Source organism: Harmonia axyridis, chromosome 4, assembly GCF_914767665.1.
Source record: "Harmonia axyridis chromosome 4, icHarAxyr1.1, whole genome shotgun sequence".
NCBI classification, from domain to species: Eukaryota; Metazoa; Arthropoda; class Insecta; order Coleoptera; family Coccinellidae; genus Harmonia; species Harmonia axyridis.
Window position 1 is genome coordinate 42,844,629 of NC_059504.1, and position 22,061 is coordinate 42,866,689.

A 22,061-nucleotide genomic window follows, 5' to 3' on the forward strand; every position below is an offset into this window, starting at 1 on the left:
ATTATTCCGTCATCAATTCAGTCTTTTTAACTTTTATTTTGTTTATGAAATAGTCTAATAAAATTTCATTCGTGCTTGAATTAATCTCATAAGTTCCTCTTTTATTTCATAAATCAACTAAGTTGAAGGAAAGAGAAATGTCATGAGTCGCGATATTACCATTGACTACTTATCACTCTTGTCGAAAGAACCAATCAAAAGCTCTAGTCAAGTTCGAAATTCCTCAGAGTAATAAACATGGATAGGGGGAGCATAATATATGTCATTTTCAGTGAGCAAATTTTGTCTCCAACATGAACTATCAAATTTGACATGAAGTGCGCGGAAATGAAAACATATCATGATACGATATTTCACCCAATTCGCTAGTTTCTCCACAAAGAACGCACTTCTTATATCCCAAAGTGAATCAACGTTTCATATTACCTCAAAATATATCGAAATAAATACCTAAATATATCAGAAATTCAAAGAACAAACTTCAAGCGCGCCAAACAACGTGAAAAACCGATGACACTAGGAGAGCAAAAACCTTGGATTTCAGCAGGTAGATACAGAAAATAATAAATATTCTGCTCATTTTTAATTCGACAATTAGGAAAAATATCGGAATCCAAATATTCAAATTTGCATATTTAATCTTGAATCACTCAAATAAATATATTTCATTCAATATAATATACATTCATAACGATGTAGTAAAATTGTGGATTTGATGATATATCACAATCCGACCACGTAATCTAACCATGTTGGGGACATGTAAAATTTGCGTATACTCCCTTTATCTATATTTATTATTCTATGATCTATTCTATTTTATTGAAAAATTCTTGTATGATAATGTAAATTGAAATTAATTTTCTTTTAATCCCATCCAATCCAAAACCGCACCATTCGCATTTTATTCAAAAAGAATCTGAAAGGATCACAGGACACACGAAATTAGATTTTAAATAATCTTTATAAACCTAAATATCAATTAGCACAGTTTTTCAAACTAAACATGAACAAACAACATAGATTAAAACACTATATTTTCAAGGTATCCACTCGAAACTACAAGGATTGCACAAAAAATCTACAACAATATTACAGTTACAGGGCAAAACTGCTGACCTAGCTCTTGAAAATTGTAATTTACTTTAAAATCGTTAGGTCGATTCCAATTAGGAGCATACAAGTACATCGGTATTGGATTTGGATTAGTAAGCGAATCAATGATGAGACATACCTGTGTGAATAATTTATTATATCCTTGATTATTATAGTTGCTATAACCCATCATGTTTTGTCATTTCCCACACTTCTGGAATAATTTGCCTATTGATAGGAATGAATAGAAGTTTAATTGCTTCCGATGAAGTCGCCACTAACTTTTAATGGGTTGTTTCAAAGTGTAAAGATGGATAAGATTTATCTCAGAGGAGACATAGATGAGAGGAAGATTATGAAGGAGAAAACTGGACATTTGTTGAAGCACTAGATCCTTACAACATCAAATGGTATACAATGTTTTATCTAGTCATTGTATTCAACGTTTTTCCGATCAACATGGACTGGAAAATAGACAAATTCTCACACTTGGATAAGAAAATGGTTTTCGAATGATTTTCACTCATGAACATCGACACCTGGAAAATGTGTAAATGGAAAACACTGTTTTGACGAAAACTACTCATACAGTGATGCAGAGAAACACGTCAAGATTGTGTACATTCGTAACTAAACGCCAAAACATCGCCAACTTACGGAGCTTTCCGAAGAAAAATCTCTGCGTGACTAGAGTGTACACATGGAAGGGGGGGTGGAGAGAACGGCTGTGCGCGTGCGTTGTTATCGATTTGAACAACTGACTGGTTACGTAGAATGCGAGAAGGGGGCAGAATGTTGATTTACATCACGTTTTCTGCCAAGGCAGAGTTGACGGTTCGGGGAAACTCCATTGAAAAATCGGAAAAGCTGTACTGCAGTAGAGCGAGTATCGATTCCGACCGCGGGAATCTTGGACGTGGATAACACGTTTTCCATAACCTTGTGGCTAGTCGCTCTAGAATAGCGTGGGACAACTAACAAAGCGTGATCGAAACATTGTTTTTGTGCGCTTGATCCACGGAGGAGAGAAGAGAGCTAATATTTTCGTTGGGTATTCGAATTTTGCGAATAATATAAATTCAAATGATGATTCCACACACTAATTTAAGGGGGCTAAATACAGTGTGATCCAACGAAAACTTAACACCTCGATTTACCGGATTTTTAAATGAAAATGTCAAAATCGCTCGGACACGTCAATTTCTGATTCGAAGGGGAAAAACTTTTTCGCTCTTCGCATCCCCGTTATTAAAACCCCCTAACAGGAGTTCGTAATACAACCCCTTGATTTTGAATAGGGATAAGGAGTGTTGCCATACCTCATTTTGAAGATCTTATCGAGTACTATCAGATCCTAAGATATCGTTTAAAAATTTCCATCGATAACAAAATGACAGGTATAATAGTGAAACAGAGTTCTTACTACTAAATATACTAACTGACAAAGAAACTGCAACACACAGAAGGATATGTATAAATTTTAATTTTTTTTTTTGATAAAACATAGATATTATAGCAAGCAGTAAATGATTATGGAATTTGGAGAAAACACCTTTACAAGGTTCACAATTTTTTTCCAATAAATTTGTTAATAATGTATTTGTCCACCGCTATTATCTATACACACCTCAACACGTCTCGGCATTGAGGCAATAAGGTGGTCTATTTCTTCTTGAGGGATACTATCCCAAGCTGCCTGTAATTCATGTCTCAAAGCCGTCAAAGTCCGTGGGGGCTGGAGTAAATTTCCAAGCCTTCTACCCATGATATCCCAAACATGCTCTATGGGCGAAAGATCGGGGGATCTGGGCGGCCATGGCAAAAGATTTACATGGGTCGCTTCGAAAAAGTTTAAACTAATTCTGGCAACATGAAGTCGGGCATTATCTTGCTGAAATAGTGGATTCTCGAGACGGTTAAGATAAGGGAGAACATATGACTCCTCTATTTCGTGAAGGTAACGCAGCGCTGTCATGTTACCTCGACTTAATACTAAAGGTGATCTACTTGCATGTGCAATAGCACCCCATATCATAACGCCTGCTGTCCAGTGTACAGTGCATCCCATTTTGGGTGAGACAGCCAGGTTTCTCGCTTGTTATTTAAGATAGAGCCTTGCGGTTTTCACGTTCCTGTCCTACTTTTTCGTGAAACTCAAGTTGGTCTAATCAGATTCTGTATAACTGTTTCCGTTCAAAAGATACAGGGTGATTTTGGAAATTGATACTTTTCGGACCCCTTCTTTATCTCCGAAATTATTAGAAATAATGTTGAGGTAAAAACTACTTCTGAATCAGAATTCTGCGTAGAATCCAGTGGCGTACTCATTATTTTTTTTCGGGGTATGGTTTAGAAGATTCAACACAAACTTATGTTTTTTTAAATGGAACACTATGTGTATCATTACTTCGTTGAATTCGTTATTTTTTTCCCTTCAAAATGATATATGACACCATGTAGGTAGGATGTTCAGAAAATTTGAAAAAACACTAAAACATCAAATAATGATGATTTTTTGTTAATGGGCAATGGATTTCCCATAGAAAAGAAGAATCAATAATGATAACAATAATTTATAGCGATGACAGCTAGATCAGATTGGTTTTTTCCTCCAAGGCTTACTTGATAAAACAATGCTCCCAAATGCATAGTAGCCATAATAACAACAAGGATGTTTGTGTCATCAATGACCTACTATTTTTAAAAATCGAAAGTAATAATTCTCTTATTGAAACATAGAAAATTCATGGCCCATTTACAAAAAAAATCATCATTATTTGACGTTTTAGTGTTTTTTTAACATTTCTGAACATCCTACCTACATAGTATCATATATCATTTTGAAGGGAAAAAAATAACGAATTCAACGAAGTAATGATATATAGGGTGTTCCATTAAAAAAAATATAGGTTTGTGTTGAATCTTCAAAACCATACCCCGAAAAAAAATATTGAGTACGCCACTGGATTCTACGCAGAATTCTGATTCAGACGTAGTTTTCAGCTCAGCATTATTTCTAATAATTTCGGAGATAAAGAAGGGGTCCGAAAAGTATCAATTTCCAAAATCACCCTGTATCTTTTGAACGGAAACAGTTATACAGAATCTGATTAGACCAACTTGAGTTTCACGAAAAAGTAGGACAGGAACGTGAAAACCGCAAGGCTCTATCTTAAATAACAAGAGAGAAACCTGGCTGTCTCACCCAAAATGGGATGCACTGTACATTATATCAACATCAAACTAAGGTTCACGTCTATCTCCCCGATTTCGTCTAACCCTTCTTCGGCCATCATGTGCACCCAAGGAGAATCGAGATTCATCAGTAAAGATGCCATTCCACATTCCAGTGTTGACGGTCGATAATGCTGCAGTACAAAATACCTCATCCAGCGTTAAAACGTTCGGACAGTTATAGGATGGCCTTGTTCTCCTAACCACTCATCAGCCAAAGATCGAGTTGTCGCAAATCGGTCTCCAATGGCCGTAAGTCTTAGACGTTGATCTTGAACTTCATTTATCCCTCTTCGACGTCCGCTTTCTACTCTTCTTCGATTTAGGGTATTTTCAAAACACGATTGACAACATCTCATAACAGTAGTTGGATTTCTGTTCGTACGGTTAGCGATTTCCCGAAGTGACAACCCCACCTCCAGTACACCAAATAATTCGATCGCTTTCAAATTCTCTTAGCTGGCGATAAATTCCGCGTACACGTGCTCTAGGCATTTTGACAACAACTAAACATCGACTTTGGATCTCCTCGAACAGCTGGATTGTTGAAAAATTTAAAAAACGACTACAATATTCTAATAACAAAAATAGTTTACATGAAAAAACCTTCACGATTTTTTTTCCGAATTCAATTATTTACTATTGGCCATACTATATGTGTTTTACAAAAAAAAAACATTTAAATTTAAACAGCTACTTCTGGGTGTTGCAGTTTCTTAGTCACTTAGTATACCTTTGATATGTATCGGATAGGAATAATATTCTCGAGATGAATTCCACATTGCCTCTTTTACTACTTCATTATCGATTAATATTTTGAAGCGAAATTTTAGGGTCATATATTACTCGATACGATCTACAGAATTAGTTATCGCAACACTCCTCATCCTTATTCAAAATCAAGGAGTTGTGCTAACCCCTGTTGGGGGGTTGAAGTTACGGGGATGAAAAAACCAGAAAAGATGTTTCTCTAATTCTGTGGTTATTCCGTTCATTCTTCCACATCTTGTAGAACAAAATCGTGCGAGAATATATCAGAAACGCGCAATTTTCATGGTTATATTTTATTATTCTATGTTGGTACTCCGAACTTTCCGCCTCGGCTTTATCTGTCAATTGATCAATTTGCCTTAAAGAAATCAGTTCTGCCAACCAACATTTTTCAATGCAAAAATGACTAAATTATATTTATGGAAATATTTCATTTATTTCAATGAAAATGCAATGAATTAGAGAAAATAATGTATAATACTCGTACAGAAGGCTCATTCTACCACTCGTTCATTCCAAAACTCGCCACTTCGTGGCTCGTTTTTGAATTTTGAACTCGTGGAAGAATATCAATGCCTTTTGCACTTGTATTATAAATAACTATTCTTCTCGAATCAGAAATTGACGGGTCCAAGCGATTTTTCACATTTTCATTTCAAAGTCGGAAAATTGAGATGTTGAGTTTTCGTTGGGCCACCCTGTATAAATGAATATGTTGTTTTCCATATTGAAATGAAAAAATACACTATTCATTATATCGAATATTTGTTCATTAATGAAGCATACTTCATCCCTTACAAATGTTCAATTTATATAAGATTAAAAAAACGTAAGAATTGAAAAATGGTGAAAAACATTGACTTGGCATCAGGAGCTTTTTTTTTGAGCGCATTCATGCTGGGTGCCACTAAATCGTATAAGAAGGTCTTCCGTTTTGTGGTCCGAATTGAATATAGATCAACTTTTATAATGACTCAATCATTGTTAGATGATTTCAAATGACTCGTCGGAACAATATCTCACCAATAACTCAACGGATGTTGGTTCTGATCCTTCGCAACACAAAAAAAAATCCAAAGGCAATAAATCACAAGATGTTGGTGGCCAATTAACATCGCCGAAACGAAATAGTTTTTGCAATAAAACTAAAAAGGGTAGTGTTCTGTAGCTTGTTGCACTATCTTGCTGGAAACACATCTCTTGCAATTTGATATCAATAATTATACAGAAAAAAACAATCGGTAATCATTCGGCTAAAGCTATGAGCATTGACGGTTTCAGTGATACCTTTTTGTTTTTCAAAGAAGTACAAGCCAATCACTCCATCGAACCAAATTGCATACCATACAGTGACTTCTTGTGCATATAATGGTCCCTCAGCATTCACACTGTTCCATATGAGATAATTGAGTGGAAAATGTGCTCCGTCGCCAAAACATTGTTCTTCAAGCGCCCAGTCTACATATACTCTACGCAATCCGTGGTCAACTGGCATTAGTTCTTGAACTGAACCTTATATGGATGGAAATGCAAATCCAGATGCAAAATAAGCCATAGCGTGACTTAAGGGAGGCCCAAATGTTGTGCGCACAAATGAATGGTTAAATTTGGATCCTAATCAACACTTTCACTTACAGCAATATTTTAGGACGAGGGTGCATTTGATGACGTATGGGTCTTATTATATCAACAGATCCAGTCTCTTCGAATTTTTCGCTGTCTCAACAATCGTAGGGACGCTCAGATGGACGATTATATCGACCATAATCTACCCATAATCCACGAAAGGTAGCACTTCAGAATCATTATTTTTGTAGCAAGTTTCACAATTTTCACACGTTCAGCAGTTAGTAGATAAACGATCCATATTGTTAAATGACTAACATTCAACTGAACAAATGACGCTACAGATGACAGTTCTATTTGACATGTGTCCTTGAAACTGGGCTGTGAAATCCAGGCCACGACATGGATAAACCAGTAGGTATTTATAAAATGTCTTTTATAATGATACGATCCTCTTGAAATTTGGCATGAACGTTTCGAGTATTCATTTCACATATTCAAACTAAAATTCGATCTAATCGGAACTTTTGTTATCGGAACATTTCAATTTTATTTTCCAGATTTTTCTTGCACTTTCTATGGATCTAATGGTGCGATCAACATGTATTCAGCGTCCGATTTGTTTTTGTCACTGAAACATTTTTCAAGTTAGTTTATTTTTTCGATATTTGTAATGTATGTTGAATATTGTTATTTGTGTTTTCTGCGCAAGCATAGTTTTTTATTATTATAACATGTGTGACAATCTCTGCGGTGCAGATTTGTGCAGTCAGTCGAGAATAAATGTTAGAGTCATTTAGAGCTGAGTTTTATTCTAGAATATTCAAATACCTAGAAAATATATGGGACATTCTACGCAAACTATCATTTTGAGTTATATGAATTAAAAAAAACAAATATTCGAATATATTCCTCTCTCTCCTTTTCCTATCTTATCTCATCCTGCATAAAGAAAAGAGTAACAAAAAGATTTTCAATCAAATATTGTACAGTTGAAATAGAGGAAAATTGTCATCTCATTTTCAGAACATAGATTGTTTATTTCTTGAGAAACCTAGGAAAGCCAGAAGTGACTAGGTTGATCAAAAAGGGCCGGAACTAATTGCGTGAAGCATTCAAAATACTTTCAACTATGTCACTGTTAACACCAAATGAATCAAAATTAAAATTTGAGACCATTATTGGTTCAATTTTTCGATATTACACAGACATTGGGCATAATGTTAACGCTTTGATAATCAGTAGGAAAATAGTCCTTTTTTTTCTGTTCAATGAAATACCATAATAGAAACGCTATTCTGGGAATATGAACTCAAGGAATGTTATGATAGATTGCTTTCATTTGGTTTACTTTGATTTCAAATATTAGGAGCGTTATTGATTTGTTTATGACAGATCCTATAAATTCAACAATGGAATCTCTTCAAGTAACTACTTCAGAATGAACCATGAGAAAAAGCACACAACAGAATTCTGTATTCAAGAAATAAATATACATAAACGAATGTTGTTTCCCTTATTATCGTTTATGAAATCATAGGTTTCATGTGCTGTGTTTCCTTTGGCTTATTGCCGTTAGGTGTTGTGAAATGATCATCCAAAACTTTTCCTTGAGTGAGTTGATATATGGAATACGTCAATTCCAAATTTTCCATTGACTCATCAAGATAATTTTAAAAGATTGTGCAAATTTTTTCGATATTTTGATGCAAAATGCTCAGGTAATTCATTTTGATTTAGAGAACTGATAAAAAAATCTAAATGAATAAATATTAGGTTGATTGATATGAGAAAGAGAATGCTTTAAGATATACTCTTTGAGTTTCGGTGTTCTCTTCATTTCTATTAGAGAGTCTATCCATCTAGACTCTTAAGTTCAGGGCCCCCGCAAGGGACATCAACGCCCGCGTGCGGAACATATTTTGGCGCCCCTTAAAGGGGGGAGGTGGAGAAAAGTACTACTGTATAATCGAATTTTTTTTTTTTAAGTTTTGTTGAGAATTTAGTGTAGAATGGTTGAAAATCTATCAGCAACCTTCATTGCCTTAAGAACTTTATGGTATTATTTGTAACATAATACATTTCAAATGTGTTTCAAAACTTAAGCTGTATTCTCCTATAAATTATTCATGAAGGCATAAACATTTAATTAGGATCAATCCAGAAATTGTATGGATGTTTTTCTAGATTTGGCTGCTGCAAATTTTTTTATATTATCAATCAATCAATTTTATCGAGTATCTCTTGCTCTATATCTAAGATTGCCAATCCAGAAAATCTTTCTTAAGACATGGTAGACTTCAAATAGTTTTTAAAAATTTTTAAATCAGTGAATGATCTCTCACCAGAAGCAACAGACACAGGTAAAGTGAGAAGGATTCTTGAGGCAATACTAAGATTCGGTAGAGAAGAAGTTAGATTATTTTCAAAAATATATTGTAGAATTTCAAGAGGATTTTCGCTTCAAATAATGAAAACAATCTTAGGGCTTTTATCTCGTTGAATAAATCATTTTCTTTCACGTAAGTCTCTTTTTTTCCTGTCATCAGTTAGCTTTTGTTGAAGAGCATGACAGCATTTCAATAGATATTTGTCATTTAATTTAAGAATATCACAAATGAAACAAAATCGTTAACGTTATCTACTATTTAAGGAACTTAGTGTTTGATCAATTATTTTCTAAAAGAAATTTATTTTAAAAGCGATTTTTGGATCTTCCGACTGTTTATAATCGAACAATTTTGGTTTATACTTTCGTCTTACAGTATATAATGGAGAAAAACCTTGATCTTTCTCAAGGACAGCCTCTAGTTTTCCAGCTCCCGCAAGTTTTTCCTCGAGAACATTATCATCCCTATAATTTTTGAAATGATCAACTAAATTCTTCAAATGGTTTTGGCACACTTTAATGTCAATCGCTACACTTTGCATCATGTTGCTTACAATATTAATCTGGAATGAAACATCATAAGAAATTATGATACTTCAGATAAATTTTAAAGAATGAATATTTAATAAAAGAGAACTTGCTTTATGTCTAGTTTTTATGTTGAAAGTATCATTTTCTGCTATTTCTAAAAGGCTATCACATATTTGAATAAAATGAAACTTTAGCATCAATTCTACTTGACCATCTAGTATCAATTAGGGGTTTTAGACGTAACTGAGGATCATGCTTTTTTATAACATTCCAATCTTTTTGTGGATGAAGAGAAATATATATAAAGTTCTTTTACAATATCAAAAGAGTCCACTGTTTTATTTGAAACTTTAGCAACATCATTTTCAGTTGAATTTAAGCTGTGTGCAGCACATAGCGCAAAAATGCCCTAGGATTAGCATCGAGTATGCGTTTTTGTAAACCAATATCTGGCTATTTCATGCCGATTGCGACGTTCGGAAACTTGTATAAATTGCAAGAAAGAAGTTTGGAAAAAATAATTGTTGAAAAATTTGAAAGAATCTTTTTCGAAAACCTTTGGTCCATCGGTTCTTCATGCAGTCTATAAGAGGTTTTGGCGCCCTTCTAGAGTGGCGCCCGCGTGCGGTGCACGCGTTGCACGCGCGGTTGCGGGGGCCCTGCTTAAGTTTGATCAGTTATTTGTTGTTCAAAGATGTCATCAAATGCAAACTCGTCATATATACAAAATGTGTCAAATTCTTAGTCCATTTTATAAAATTATTAATTTATTAATTCTACCAACTCGAGAACACGATCGATGAATTTCGAAGGCAAAAAATCAAGAAATCAAATAATTTACTTGAAACAATTTAGTATATAATTTGCTACAGTGGTATAGAATGAAATAACAATTATTTTACCTCAAAATACAACCCCATAAAGTTTTTCAGATATGAATTTCTAAAAGCTCCATGTGAATCTCTAGGTTGGATTCTGGATTTTCTTCATGAGTATTGAGATGTTCCGGTCAAAACTGAATAATATAAAATTTAAGTGATTATATACTTCATGTAGAGGCATATCTCACAAGGGAGCAGTACCTCGTTTTTCAAAATAATACAACCTTCTTCACACAATGCATGATCAAATCTCAAAAATTCCTGAAAAATCTCTGAACTTGACTCATTTTACATAAGAAAGAAAATTTTCATATTCTACAGTTAACCATCCACGAGTAATTCAAAATTTAATGTTGAATTGCATTTACAAGATACAACAACCGAAATACCTATAGAAAACATTTTTTAATTAGTTTTTGATGTAACTTAAAGAAGTACATAAACAAAATATCAACTTTTAGTTGCTCAAAACAAAGATTTGAAAAATAATTCTGCATGATAAATTCCTAAATGAGAAGAGTGGAACTAGTGCGAAAAAGATTCAAAAAGTGCACAAGTTGCTTGCTCATTAGGACGATTATGTTGAATATAAAATGAACGAGGTATTCTATGGACTTCGCGAACAGATTTATTTTTTCTTACTAAATTTCCACACTTTGGAATCGTTGTGGTGGCGTTAAAAGATTCATGATGAATTGCCAAACCTTACTCAACAGAAAGGTCAACACAGTTCGACAATTCTCAACTGTCAAACCATAGACAACAACCTTCGAAACTTTCCATATGTAGCAGAAAACACCCGTTAGATTCGTCATTTTTCAACTGATCTGATATTTCAGGTTTCAGTTGGTTTCCATCTCATCATATTCTCAAAAAAGCAAAATAAAAAGATACAAAATGTTTTAACACGGAGCTTCACCTTATAATGGATTTTTAGGCCAACAAAATGTGTATTCTTGGAGTTCGTTTAACTTCCGGAAAAAGTGAATTCCTATATTAAACATTCCACAGCAAACCCTGATCGCCAAATGAACCTAAAATTACCGTATGTATCATACGCTATCATCGATGAATGAGAGTCGGTTTTTGACCGACTTGAAATTTGTTTACGTTGTTCCCGGCAATCGGATTTATTTTTGAAAGCGAGCTTGACGAAAGGCATGACACATCGCTAGAAGAACGTATGAATGACGACAGTTTCCTTTTCTATGCCTATTGCAAGTTCAATGGAGGTTAAAATTGGGAGTATCGAATTTTCTCGAAAAATTCCGTGACGATCGTATGGCTACAAATAAGCATAAAATTTATATCATTGTACCGAAACCTTCACTATCTGATATATATTTTTGATATATACTTTTTCGTCTAGAAATACAATTGCAACATGACAAATATATATTGAAATCAACCGAAGGAAAATGAATTATCCAATAACCAAATTAACACAAAGACAGAGGAATTTTCGTATTTTTTAATACAATATTTTCTTACCCGTGTCTCATAGTTCAAGAAATTTAGTGAATTTGAGAACACAGTAGGCTAACTCTGCTAATCTGGTAATGTTTACGGAGGAAGCAATTTCAACAGGACACAGGTAAAGTCATAGATCTTCTTTCTTACTCCTCTGTGAAATGAATATGCAACTCATCATTTACAACTGAAATTACAATTTTCGAGAAATTGAATTTTTAGCAATAAATTCATATTACCCACTGAAAAATCTAATATGCTTTCAGAGGACTCTCGAACAAAACCCATTCTCATTTACAAACATACGAAACCAATTATACTATGGAAAACAATATTTCTGTCACCACTAATCACATTTAGTTGTGAATTTGGATTTTGATTTGAAATAATGTTTAAAACTCTGTGCAAAAGTGATCATGTCATCAGGAACAGGAAAAAAACAAGGAATGGAGTGAAATAATTGAAATCAGGCACTTTTGAGAGCTCCGTTCATTAATGCGTTCTTGGAGACCACATGTATCAATATACAGTTTGGTGGTCTTCAAGGACGCAATTGGCGTAGGAATGAAGGAATTAATGACTTCACGATGGTGCTTTCTGCATTTCTTTCTGATTTCAATGAAAAAACCTCCAAATGTTGTTTAAAGTTGATCTTAATCCTACTATGAAGTAAAAACATTCATTCAATATATTCTGAGTTTGAAGTGTAGATATAGAGATACATCACAAGAATTAATTGTTTTGTCTAATTACTCTTCTTTTATCGATTCTTAATTCGTTCAGAAACTTGATCAACTCCAACGAAAAATTTTTCACCGAAAAAATTTTAAATAGAAATGAGTTTCAGCACATTCATAAATTTTGTGTTTCGAACATCTTCTTGAGGAACAAATTTTCAATTGTCCCCTTCAAATGGGTATTGACCTGGAGTTATGGAAATATTCGGCCAGACAGTTTTACAAGAACCACCCTGTTTTTCGCAAGAACTTGTAAGCAGATTTTATCCATTAACCGTTATCCGTGTATGAAATAAGATCTTCAGTTGGAAAAACTTTGGGTGAATTATTTTGATTCAAATATTTCGATAATTAAATATCTGCAGGGGCTAGAAGAATATGAGTTATTGAAAATTCTGCCATACATCCAGCCCACATGATGAGAATTTTTTTTTGGCCCTTTGAACTTTATACAACGTCTCGAAATTCCAGGACAGCATTCTTCGAATAAAAAAACACAAACACAAACACTCTTCTCGTAAGATACAACATATTAAAAGGGAAAAAATAATATTTTAGTATTATAGAAACTACAAGTAGCTATCTAATCAGTTTTCAAGTTCTTATTTTATAATTTGAAGTACCGGGTTTTTCACCATATCAGCTAGTATTTTTTAAAACGATTTCACAAAATGAAATATATACAGAGTGGGCAACATATTGATTGCAACTTCATTTTTTCAAATGGAACACCCTGTATATATTTCTATATTTGACTACCCCTTTTTCCCCTGACTTCGAATATATAACATATGGTTGGTCTATCTTTGGCAACGATATGACATACGTTTGTCATTGAATGAAAATATTCATCGAATATGCACTAGGTACACAGAAGCGGAAAAATTTGAAATATTTTCACTTTATGTGAAGAACAATAAAAATAAGAAAGCTACAAGGAGAGAATATATGGAGTTGCATCCAAATCATCGAATTCCAATTGATAGTGAAAAAAATATGTCATATCTCTGTGGTTCTCAGAATGAGAGGGATAGGCCAAACATATGTTATATATTCGAAATCAGGGGAAAAAGAGCTAGTCAAATATAGAAAAATATACAGGGTGTTTCATTTGAAAAAATGAAGTTGCTACCAATATGTTGCCCACCCTGTATATTTCGTTTAGTGAAATCATTTTAAAAAACAATAGTCGATTTCGTGAAACTTTTGTAGAAAACATTTTTTTGTACGTCTTTCAGTAACAAAGTTAAAGGGGGGTCAAATTATGGTGAAAAATCCGGTACATTATTTCTATGAAAATTTTATCAGCTCGCCAGTAGCGTCCGTTCAATCTTGAGTAAAAGTACATTGGATCAAAGGATTAGGTATCGAAATTCTTGGTCGCTAAATTGAAAGTAACCCTGTGTTCAGGAAAAACGAATTTCAATTTGGAATTACAAATGGACACTCGTGTGAAAAATATGTAACAAAATGTGAGGATGAATATATTTTTTCAATAACCAATATAGCTTTTTTCTGGCATATAGGTAAAAACAGAGGAGTAGTGAATTTTCTGAGGAGGAGGGCTCTTGGTCAACTGAACTAGTCAATCAATAATGATAAAACAGAGATACGAAAGGTGAACAAAATAAAAAGAAAAAAGAAAAGGAAAATATGAATAGGAGCAAATAACAAACAAATTTAAAACTAATTCATAATTCATAAATGAATATGTGAATGTGAATATGTCTCATTAATCTCTGGAAATGAACATTGAAATTGTTATTATCTTTGGTGGGGGGCTACAGCACAAATCTTGTACAAGGCCAAAGTTGGGTGGGGTCAGTATCTGGATAGGATACCGCTCTGTTTTACATGTGTTACTGCCTCAAGGAATACCCAAGTGTTTTTCCAGATTTTTTAGATCGTAAAAAATTTAAATTCGGTAATAATGCCAAAATTTACCCTTCTACTCTTTCCGAACGGAATGTAATGGTGCTTCTTGTGCCTCTTCCCATGTCTTGAAATCATTCCACAGACCGGATATTTCGGGATCACTCACAGCCAAATCAGCACACAATCGGTTTACAACCACAGAACGCAGTAAATGTCCACTAAAAACCGTAATATTTACAACGTTCACAGCGAAACAGAAACTTGAGATTCATTTTGTACAATTGATATCACAGCTATATCGTTGTATGTGATATGTTTCGGAGCGTGGTGTTCTGCTTTTTTTTTCGATATAAAGGTTAATTTTAATACCGCGGACCGACCCAGCCAAGGAGGCATGGATCCAAAAGACGACAAAGTGCATCTAAAAATAAAACAAACATATGTGCTTGGAACGAACTTGAATTATGCTATCATTCTGGACTTATTCATCGGAATGGTTTCACGCATTTGGTTGTGTCTAAGTGGAATTTAAATCATCTAGTGACAGTTAGGTTTACGCACGGGTATCTTTCAAGAACTTCGAGTATTCAGGAATTCAATGATTTTTAAATGTACCTTACGAAGAGTGGAGTTTTGTTTTTTCATTTGCAATAACGAGGCTTTGGAATTGTTCGAGGATTGAACTTTTTCTTGAAGTTATCGTTTTGTATTGTGTAAAGATGAAAAATCTCTAATAAGATCTCTCTATCCTTTGGTTATCGAACCTGGGGTCAGGGCCCCCGCAAGGGACATCAACGCCCGCGTGCGGAACATATTTTGGCGCCCCTTAAAGGGGGGAGGTGGAGAAAAGTACTACTGTATAATCGAATTTTTTTTTTTTAAGTTTTGTTGAGAATTTAGTGTAGAATGGTTGAAAATCTATCAGCAACCTTCATTGCCTTAAGAACTTTATGGTATTATTTGTAACATAATACATTTCAAATGTGTTTCAAAACTTAAGCTGTATTCTCCTATAAATTATTCATGAAGGCATAAACATTTAATTAGGATCAATCCAGAAATTGTATGGATGTTTTTCTAGATTTGGCTGCTGCAAATTTTTTTATATTATCAATCAATCAATTTTATCGAGTATCTCTTGCTCTATATCTAAGATTGCCAATCCAGAAAATCTTTCTTAAGACATGGTAGACTTCAAATAGTTTTTAAAAATTTTTAAATCAGTGAATGATCTCTCACCAGAAGCAACAGACACAGGTAAAGTGAGAAGGATTCTTGAGGCAATACTAAGATTCGGTAGAGAAGAAGTTAGATTATTTTCAAAAATATATTGTAGAATTTCAAGAGGATTTTCGCTTCAAATAATGAAAACAATCTTAGGGCTTTTATCTCGTTGAATAAATCATTTTCTTTCACGTAAGTCTCTTTTTTTCCTGTCATCAGTTAGCTTTTGTTGAAGAGCATGACAGCATTTCAATAGATATTTGTCATTTAATTTAAGAATATCACAAATGAAACAAAATCGTTAACGTTATCTACTATTTAAGGAACTTAGTGTTTGATCAATTATTTTCTAAAAGAAATTTATTTTAAAAGCGATTTTTGGATCTTCCGACTGTTTATAATCGAACAATTTTGGTTTATACTTTCGTCTTACAGTATATAATGGAGAAAAACCTTGATCTTTCTCAAGGACAGCCTCTAGTTTTCCAGCTCCCGCAAGTTTTTCCTCGAGAACATTATCATCCCTATAATTTTTGAAATGATCAACTAAATTCTTCAAATGGTTTTGGCACACTTTAATGTCAATCGCTACACTTTGCATCATGTTGCTTACAATATTAATCTGGAATGAAACATCATAAGAAATTATGATACTTCAGATAAATTTTAAAGAATGAATATTTAATAAAAGAGAACTTGCTTTATGTCTAGTTTTTATGTTGAAAGTATCATTTTCTGCTATTTCTAAAAGGCTATCACATATTTGAATAAAATGAAACTTTAGCATCAATTCTACTTGACCATCTAGTATCAATTAGGGGTTTTAGACGTAACTGAGGATCATGCTTTTTTATAACATTCCAATCTTTTTGTGGATGAAGAGAAATATATATAAAGTTCTTTTACAATATCAAAAGAGTCCACTGTTTTATTTGAAACTTTAGCAACATCATTTTCAGTTGAATTTAAGCTGTGTGCAGCACATAGCGCAAAAATGCCCTAGGATTAGCATCGAGTATGCGTTTTTGTAAACCAATATCTGGCTATTTCATGCCGATTGCGACGTTCGGAAACTTGTATAAATTGCAAGAAAGAAGTTTGGAAAAAATAATTGTTGAAAAATTTGAAAGAATCTTTTTCGAAAACCTTTGGTCCATCGGTTCTTCATGCAGTCTATAAGAGGTTTTGGCGCCCTTCTAGAGTGGCGCCCGCGTGCGGTGCACGCGTTGCACGCGCGGTTGCGGGGGCCCTGCCTGGGGTAATTACCCCCGCGGGGGTAAATCAGCTTTCCCGAGGGGGATTCGGCATTCGGATTCAGCACCTCAAAAGAAAAACATAAAAATCGAAGAATCAAAACTACCCCAAAACTTTCCCGTGAGAGGCTCTTGTGAGAACAAATTGACTAGACTAAAAACATGGAGCGGTGAATCATATTCTACCATTCTAAGGACCATTCCTTATACTATCATTGAACACTCACTGAGAGAAGTGTTTATTTGATATAAACAAAAATGCATTAAAGTTAATAAATCATTCATTGGATATATGGACAAACAAATATTAGTTTCATGAAAATAAATAATTTATTTGAAATCCCACCAATAATCATCATTCAATATTACACTTCATTTATTTACGCATAACTTATATTAATAATACTGAAGAAATATCCATTCGAAGGAAATAAATATAGTTGAAGTTAATATATCATTGAGTAATAATTAATAAACCTTATTTGTATGTAATAAAAATAATATTTCAATTCAGTAATGGTTAACGTATTTCATGGATAATTATTTTGGTTGTTTCTATTATCCGATTGTTAGGGTCTGAGAAGAGCCGTTTGCCAAACAACGTAATTTTTTAGAGTTCGTATGAGGGCATCCGGGTTTGACCCCTAGTCATCTTGATCGCATCTGTTCCCTCTAACCACTGTTCTGCCAACATCACTAATAACTATAAGCCGGTGTGGCGGCTTCTCATAAAGCTCCACATAGCAACAATATATACACAGCATTCGGTAGCCTAGACGTTAAGAGGTAGACTCACGCACCGAGATACGACAAAGGTCCCGGGTTCGAATCCCGGCGGCTCCCGGTAATAATAAATTCCCCAAGCGTCTGTGACACGGCACACACAATTATACCAAAGTCACACTGATGAGTCCGGTGTGTGTGCCAGGGACGAAACGCATAAGTAGGCATACGTGAAATCCTACATTGGTGACCCCGACGTGATGGCGGAAAACTGCGGCGTTGGAGCGCAGAGGCGACTCACTGCCCCGCTCAACGTTACGGCTACTGGGGTGTCCATCGGACACTAGAGCCGATGGCACGCCGAGCCTCGTGCTTCCGTCGTCACAGCATGCAAGCCCGACGTGATGGGAATGGCCATCTTAACGATGTGTCCTGGAAAGCAGAAGGTCGATGCATAGCTCCCATTTATCTGCAATTTCCAACGAAACTCTAGACGCCCATTCCCATGACGTGCAATACGTGCTCCTTGGTCTGCCGCGGTATGCCGGACGTGAATAGGCGGCATTCCCCGTCCGTACGATGCCGCGAGGTGCAGCTCTGATTAGGCGGCAATCACCCGGCTGCACCGATGACCTCGTAACACGCATAAGTTTCGTTCCTCCGTCACTGGGGAGGGAGTCATGTGGCGGCTTCTCATAAAGCTCCACATAGCAACAATATATACACAGCATTCGGTAGCCTAGACGTTAAGAGGTAGACTCACGCACCGAGATACGACAAAGGTCCCGGGTTCGAATCCCGGCGGCTCCCGGTAATAATAAATTCCCCAAGCGTCTGTGACACGGCACACACAATTATACCAAAGTCACACTGATGAGTCCGGTGTGTGTGCCAGGGACGAAACGCATAAGTAGGCATACGTGAAATCCTACACCGGTACAAACGATCTAAACTCAAAATTCAGTACAGAGGTGCGGCGTTCAAATAGCCCACAGATTTTATTTTTAAAAAGGAAATTCAAATCAAAGGAAAAGTTCAAGGACAGATCCTTCAAGGAGATGCGCTTCTCTTTGAGGGATGTGTCCTCAAACTTTTCCACAGATTGGATCGCTAGAATTATGTTAGTTTGTTAATTATTAATAAATCCTATATTCTGAGTGAATAAATTATTGAATTCTTGTAGGAGTTTATTAATAAATAACAAATGTTCGTTAACTACCAATTGAAAATTTGTTGATAATGAATTTATGTTATTTGTGGAGATAACGTAAGTTCATATAGATTATAACCGAAATATAGGTAAAGCATATTATCAAATACCTTGTAAAGAAATATTTTATTCTCTATCAATAAACTTTTTTGAATGCATAATTTAACTATTGATGAATTTATTAAATATAAATCTGCTGTAATAGTTGTGAATAAATAACTTTCAAATAATTGCTTTATTAATAAAAAATATGGATTTCTCTCAGTGCACAATGTTTCGAATCACTATTTGGACATTTTTAGTTTTGAAAATAGTTCTGAATGTAACCCGAAATGAAAAATCCATCAGTTCTTTGTTATACGGACAAGCCGACCGCTAAGAGAAAAAATTATTAAGATTCACACAAGCACCATCTATTCGTTCACACTCAAACTTAACACAGATGAGACTAGGATGCTGATTCTGTTTCTATTATGTTCGCGAGAATACCACTAGGGGGCCCTGTAGGTAGGGAATCAGTATTTCATATTCAACACATAAGGAATTGAATATTTGAATTTACATTGGGAAAATATTCGTCAAAATACTTGTAGTTGGGACTCAATTTAATTAGTTCATGCTATTACTTTTATACAGAATTTAGGTACGATAGGTTTTTAACCTTCAGTTATTAGTTGCCACCAAATAGTCGACATTAAAATATCTGTATTTGCTTGCTTTTGTTTGAATCGACTATTGTTTAACAGTTTTTATGGTATCACAATAATAAAAAATAAAGTTTATTTTATGCTATGGAAAGTGTTTTAAAAAAACCTTTTCCTAAAAATTAACCTGAATAACTTTGCATCGGATCTCCAAGTTTCTGATTACAATAATGATAAAAAAATATTATAGCTATATGAAACAACACACTACCTATTACACAAACAGCCAAAAACTTGGCACTATGGAAAAATAGTGACGTGCTTCAATCTCAATGACTGATAACGGTAATAATCTCAAGCTTGATGCGAAATTTCTTTGTTATAACATCATCGGAACCTCAAAAAAATTCATATTTCAGAGACAATATCTGACCAAGTTCAACATTTTCTTCTAGGTGTAAGTAGGTAGAATAGCGATTTCAAACTATCCATGAGAAAATGTTGAAATACTTAGTTCCCAATATTTCCGTAAAAATAGATCCTGACTAGGATGAAATTTAGTTTGTATACAGGGTATTTCATAAACTTTGCGGAATAATTCTGAGTACTGTTCTTTAAGTTATTTGGGGTTGGGAAGGTCTTTCAAGCCTTTATCCGGAAATGATTCGTTTCTAAAATATGTATATGGATGTATTCCAAGCAAAAAACAAAATTTCTCGATATTTTCGAAAGCGCCTCAACTTGATTTGGTAATAATGGATACCTCATTTATTTAATTATTTCACGTTGAATACCTTGTCTTTATCAACAACAGTGGCGAGCGTACTGGCATTGACTCTCATATTTTTGAAAGAAATTGTACGTAAGTTCCTTTTTTCAAAAATAAAATTTAATTTCTACATTTCTTGTTCAATTTAGAACAAGAATAATTTCTGCGATTCTAGAATGCACCATTTTTAATGAAAGATTAAAGCCCGTTTGACATTAAACAAAAAATACTCGAGTAGAGCAACCGAACATTGAAACACAAATTTTCAAATTACAAGAATTATTGAAAATTGCCGCCTCTTGCTAGGATTTATGAGTCAAGTCTCCTCCTCATGGATTGTCTTTTAGAAAATTTCGAGGAATTTGTTATTTATGTGGAAAATATGTAACGCTCTGTATATTGGAAACGAAAAATTTCAGTACAAAAGCCAACAGGACCTTTCGGACTTCCAATAATTCAGTTATTGATATTCTAAATTTTTTTCAATGAAGATTTTCTGCACGAAATTCAATCTGTTTTGAACAATACCATCTATCATCATTCTTAAAATCCCAGAATTCAAGGAAATAAGATGGTTGTTCCTCTCTTCATATAATAGTGAATGACGTTGTCAAAAATCTGAAGTGTATTTTCACGGCTTGCGAATACATATCTACATGAGGAATGAGCAGATTCAGCATCGTTTGCAGTAGGCATTTTGCTCGAAATCAAAAATGAGAGTGTCATCGTCACCTGCCATGTGATGAACGAGGTACTTAGTGCACTATCTTATCACAGCAATGCTTCGCAAAAAAAAAAATCCAAATTGAATCCGTTGATCATAAATTATAACAACAAAATTGTAACTGAAATATATTGAAAAGCATTAAAAAAAAGCATTAAATTATAAAGATGAAGTCCAGTTTATTCAAGATGAAAAAGTTATAGAATATTAAATCTCTTGAAAATGTATTGTGACATCGTAGTGACTGAAATAGATGACAGGTTCAATACTAAATCGATTATGAAGTTATGACTTTTTCAAGCAAATTTGAAACCTTCATTTATGATTATAACTCTCCCAGAAAATGACACGTTGTATAAAATAAAAATGATAAAAATCATTTAAATTTCACATTCAAGCAATGCTCAATAAAAATTGATGAAGATGGATGATAATCCGATTTCGAAGATTTTGGAAGCGGATGTGTTATGAAGCGAAAAATACAAGCTCCGTGAAATCATTCTAGCTATCCCAATATTCCCAATAACAACTGCACACGTGGAAAAGTCGATCAGTACAATGAATAGGGTACCTACTGAATAAATCAAAAAACAGAATGTTAGCAGGAACTGTAATGCATGGTATGCTCATAAGTATTGAAGAACTGAAGACTCTAGATGAAGAGTGCCTAGAATGAGTTATAGATTCATTTGGTGAAAAGAAACTTATAAGAATTTGATTCTTGTAAATAAAATTGATTATTTTCATTTCATTTTTTCCCTCAATAATTCTCTTTCATCAATGTGATGTTTTGAAAATTTCTTCAAGTTACTAAGTTTCCAAAATGTTCGGATACTTCGCCCCCACTCCTTTCCATGAACTTTGAATGGCCCACTCGTAGTAAATTTTCTGTAAAAAACACTGTGCATGAATAACGAGCACTCAGAAGCTCCTGATAACGGAGTCGACGCGTTTCTCGATTTTTT

The 22,061-nt window shown here is 34.3% G+C and overlaps 1 protein-coding gene across 12 annotated transcripts in view; it reads right to left on the reverse strand.

The window, feature by feature from the left end:
* The window catches only part of LOC123679041 (voltage-dependent L-type calcium channel subunit beta-2), a 254,751-nt gene that overhangs the window by 48,002 nt on the left and 184,688 nt on the right, over positions 1–22,061 (reverse strand). For 2 of the 12 annotated variants that reach the window (XM_045616378.1, XM_045616383.1), the window contains exon 1: positions 1,235–1,737. The exons of 8 other annotated variants lie outside the window; for them this stretch is intronic. In XM_045616378.1, the coding sequence (XP_045472334.1) occupies positions 1,235–1,288 (54 nt within the window). In that variant the 5' untranslated portion in view covers positions 1,289–1,737. Of the gene's footprint in view, positions 1–1,234; positions 1,741–14,618; positions 15,220–22,061 lie in introns of those variants that run through there. 2 more of the 12 variants (XM_045616375.1, XM_045616384.1) reach the window with 2 other exon arrangements.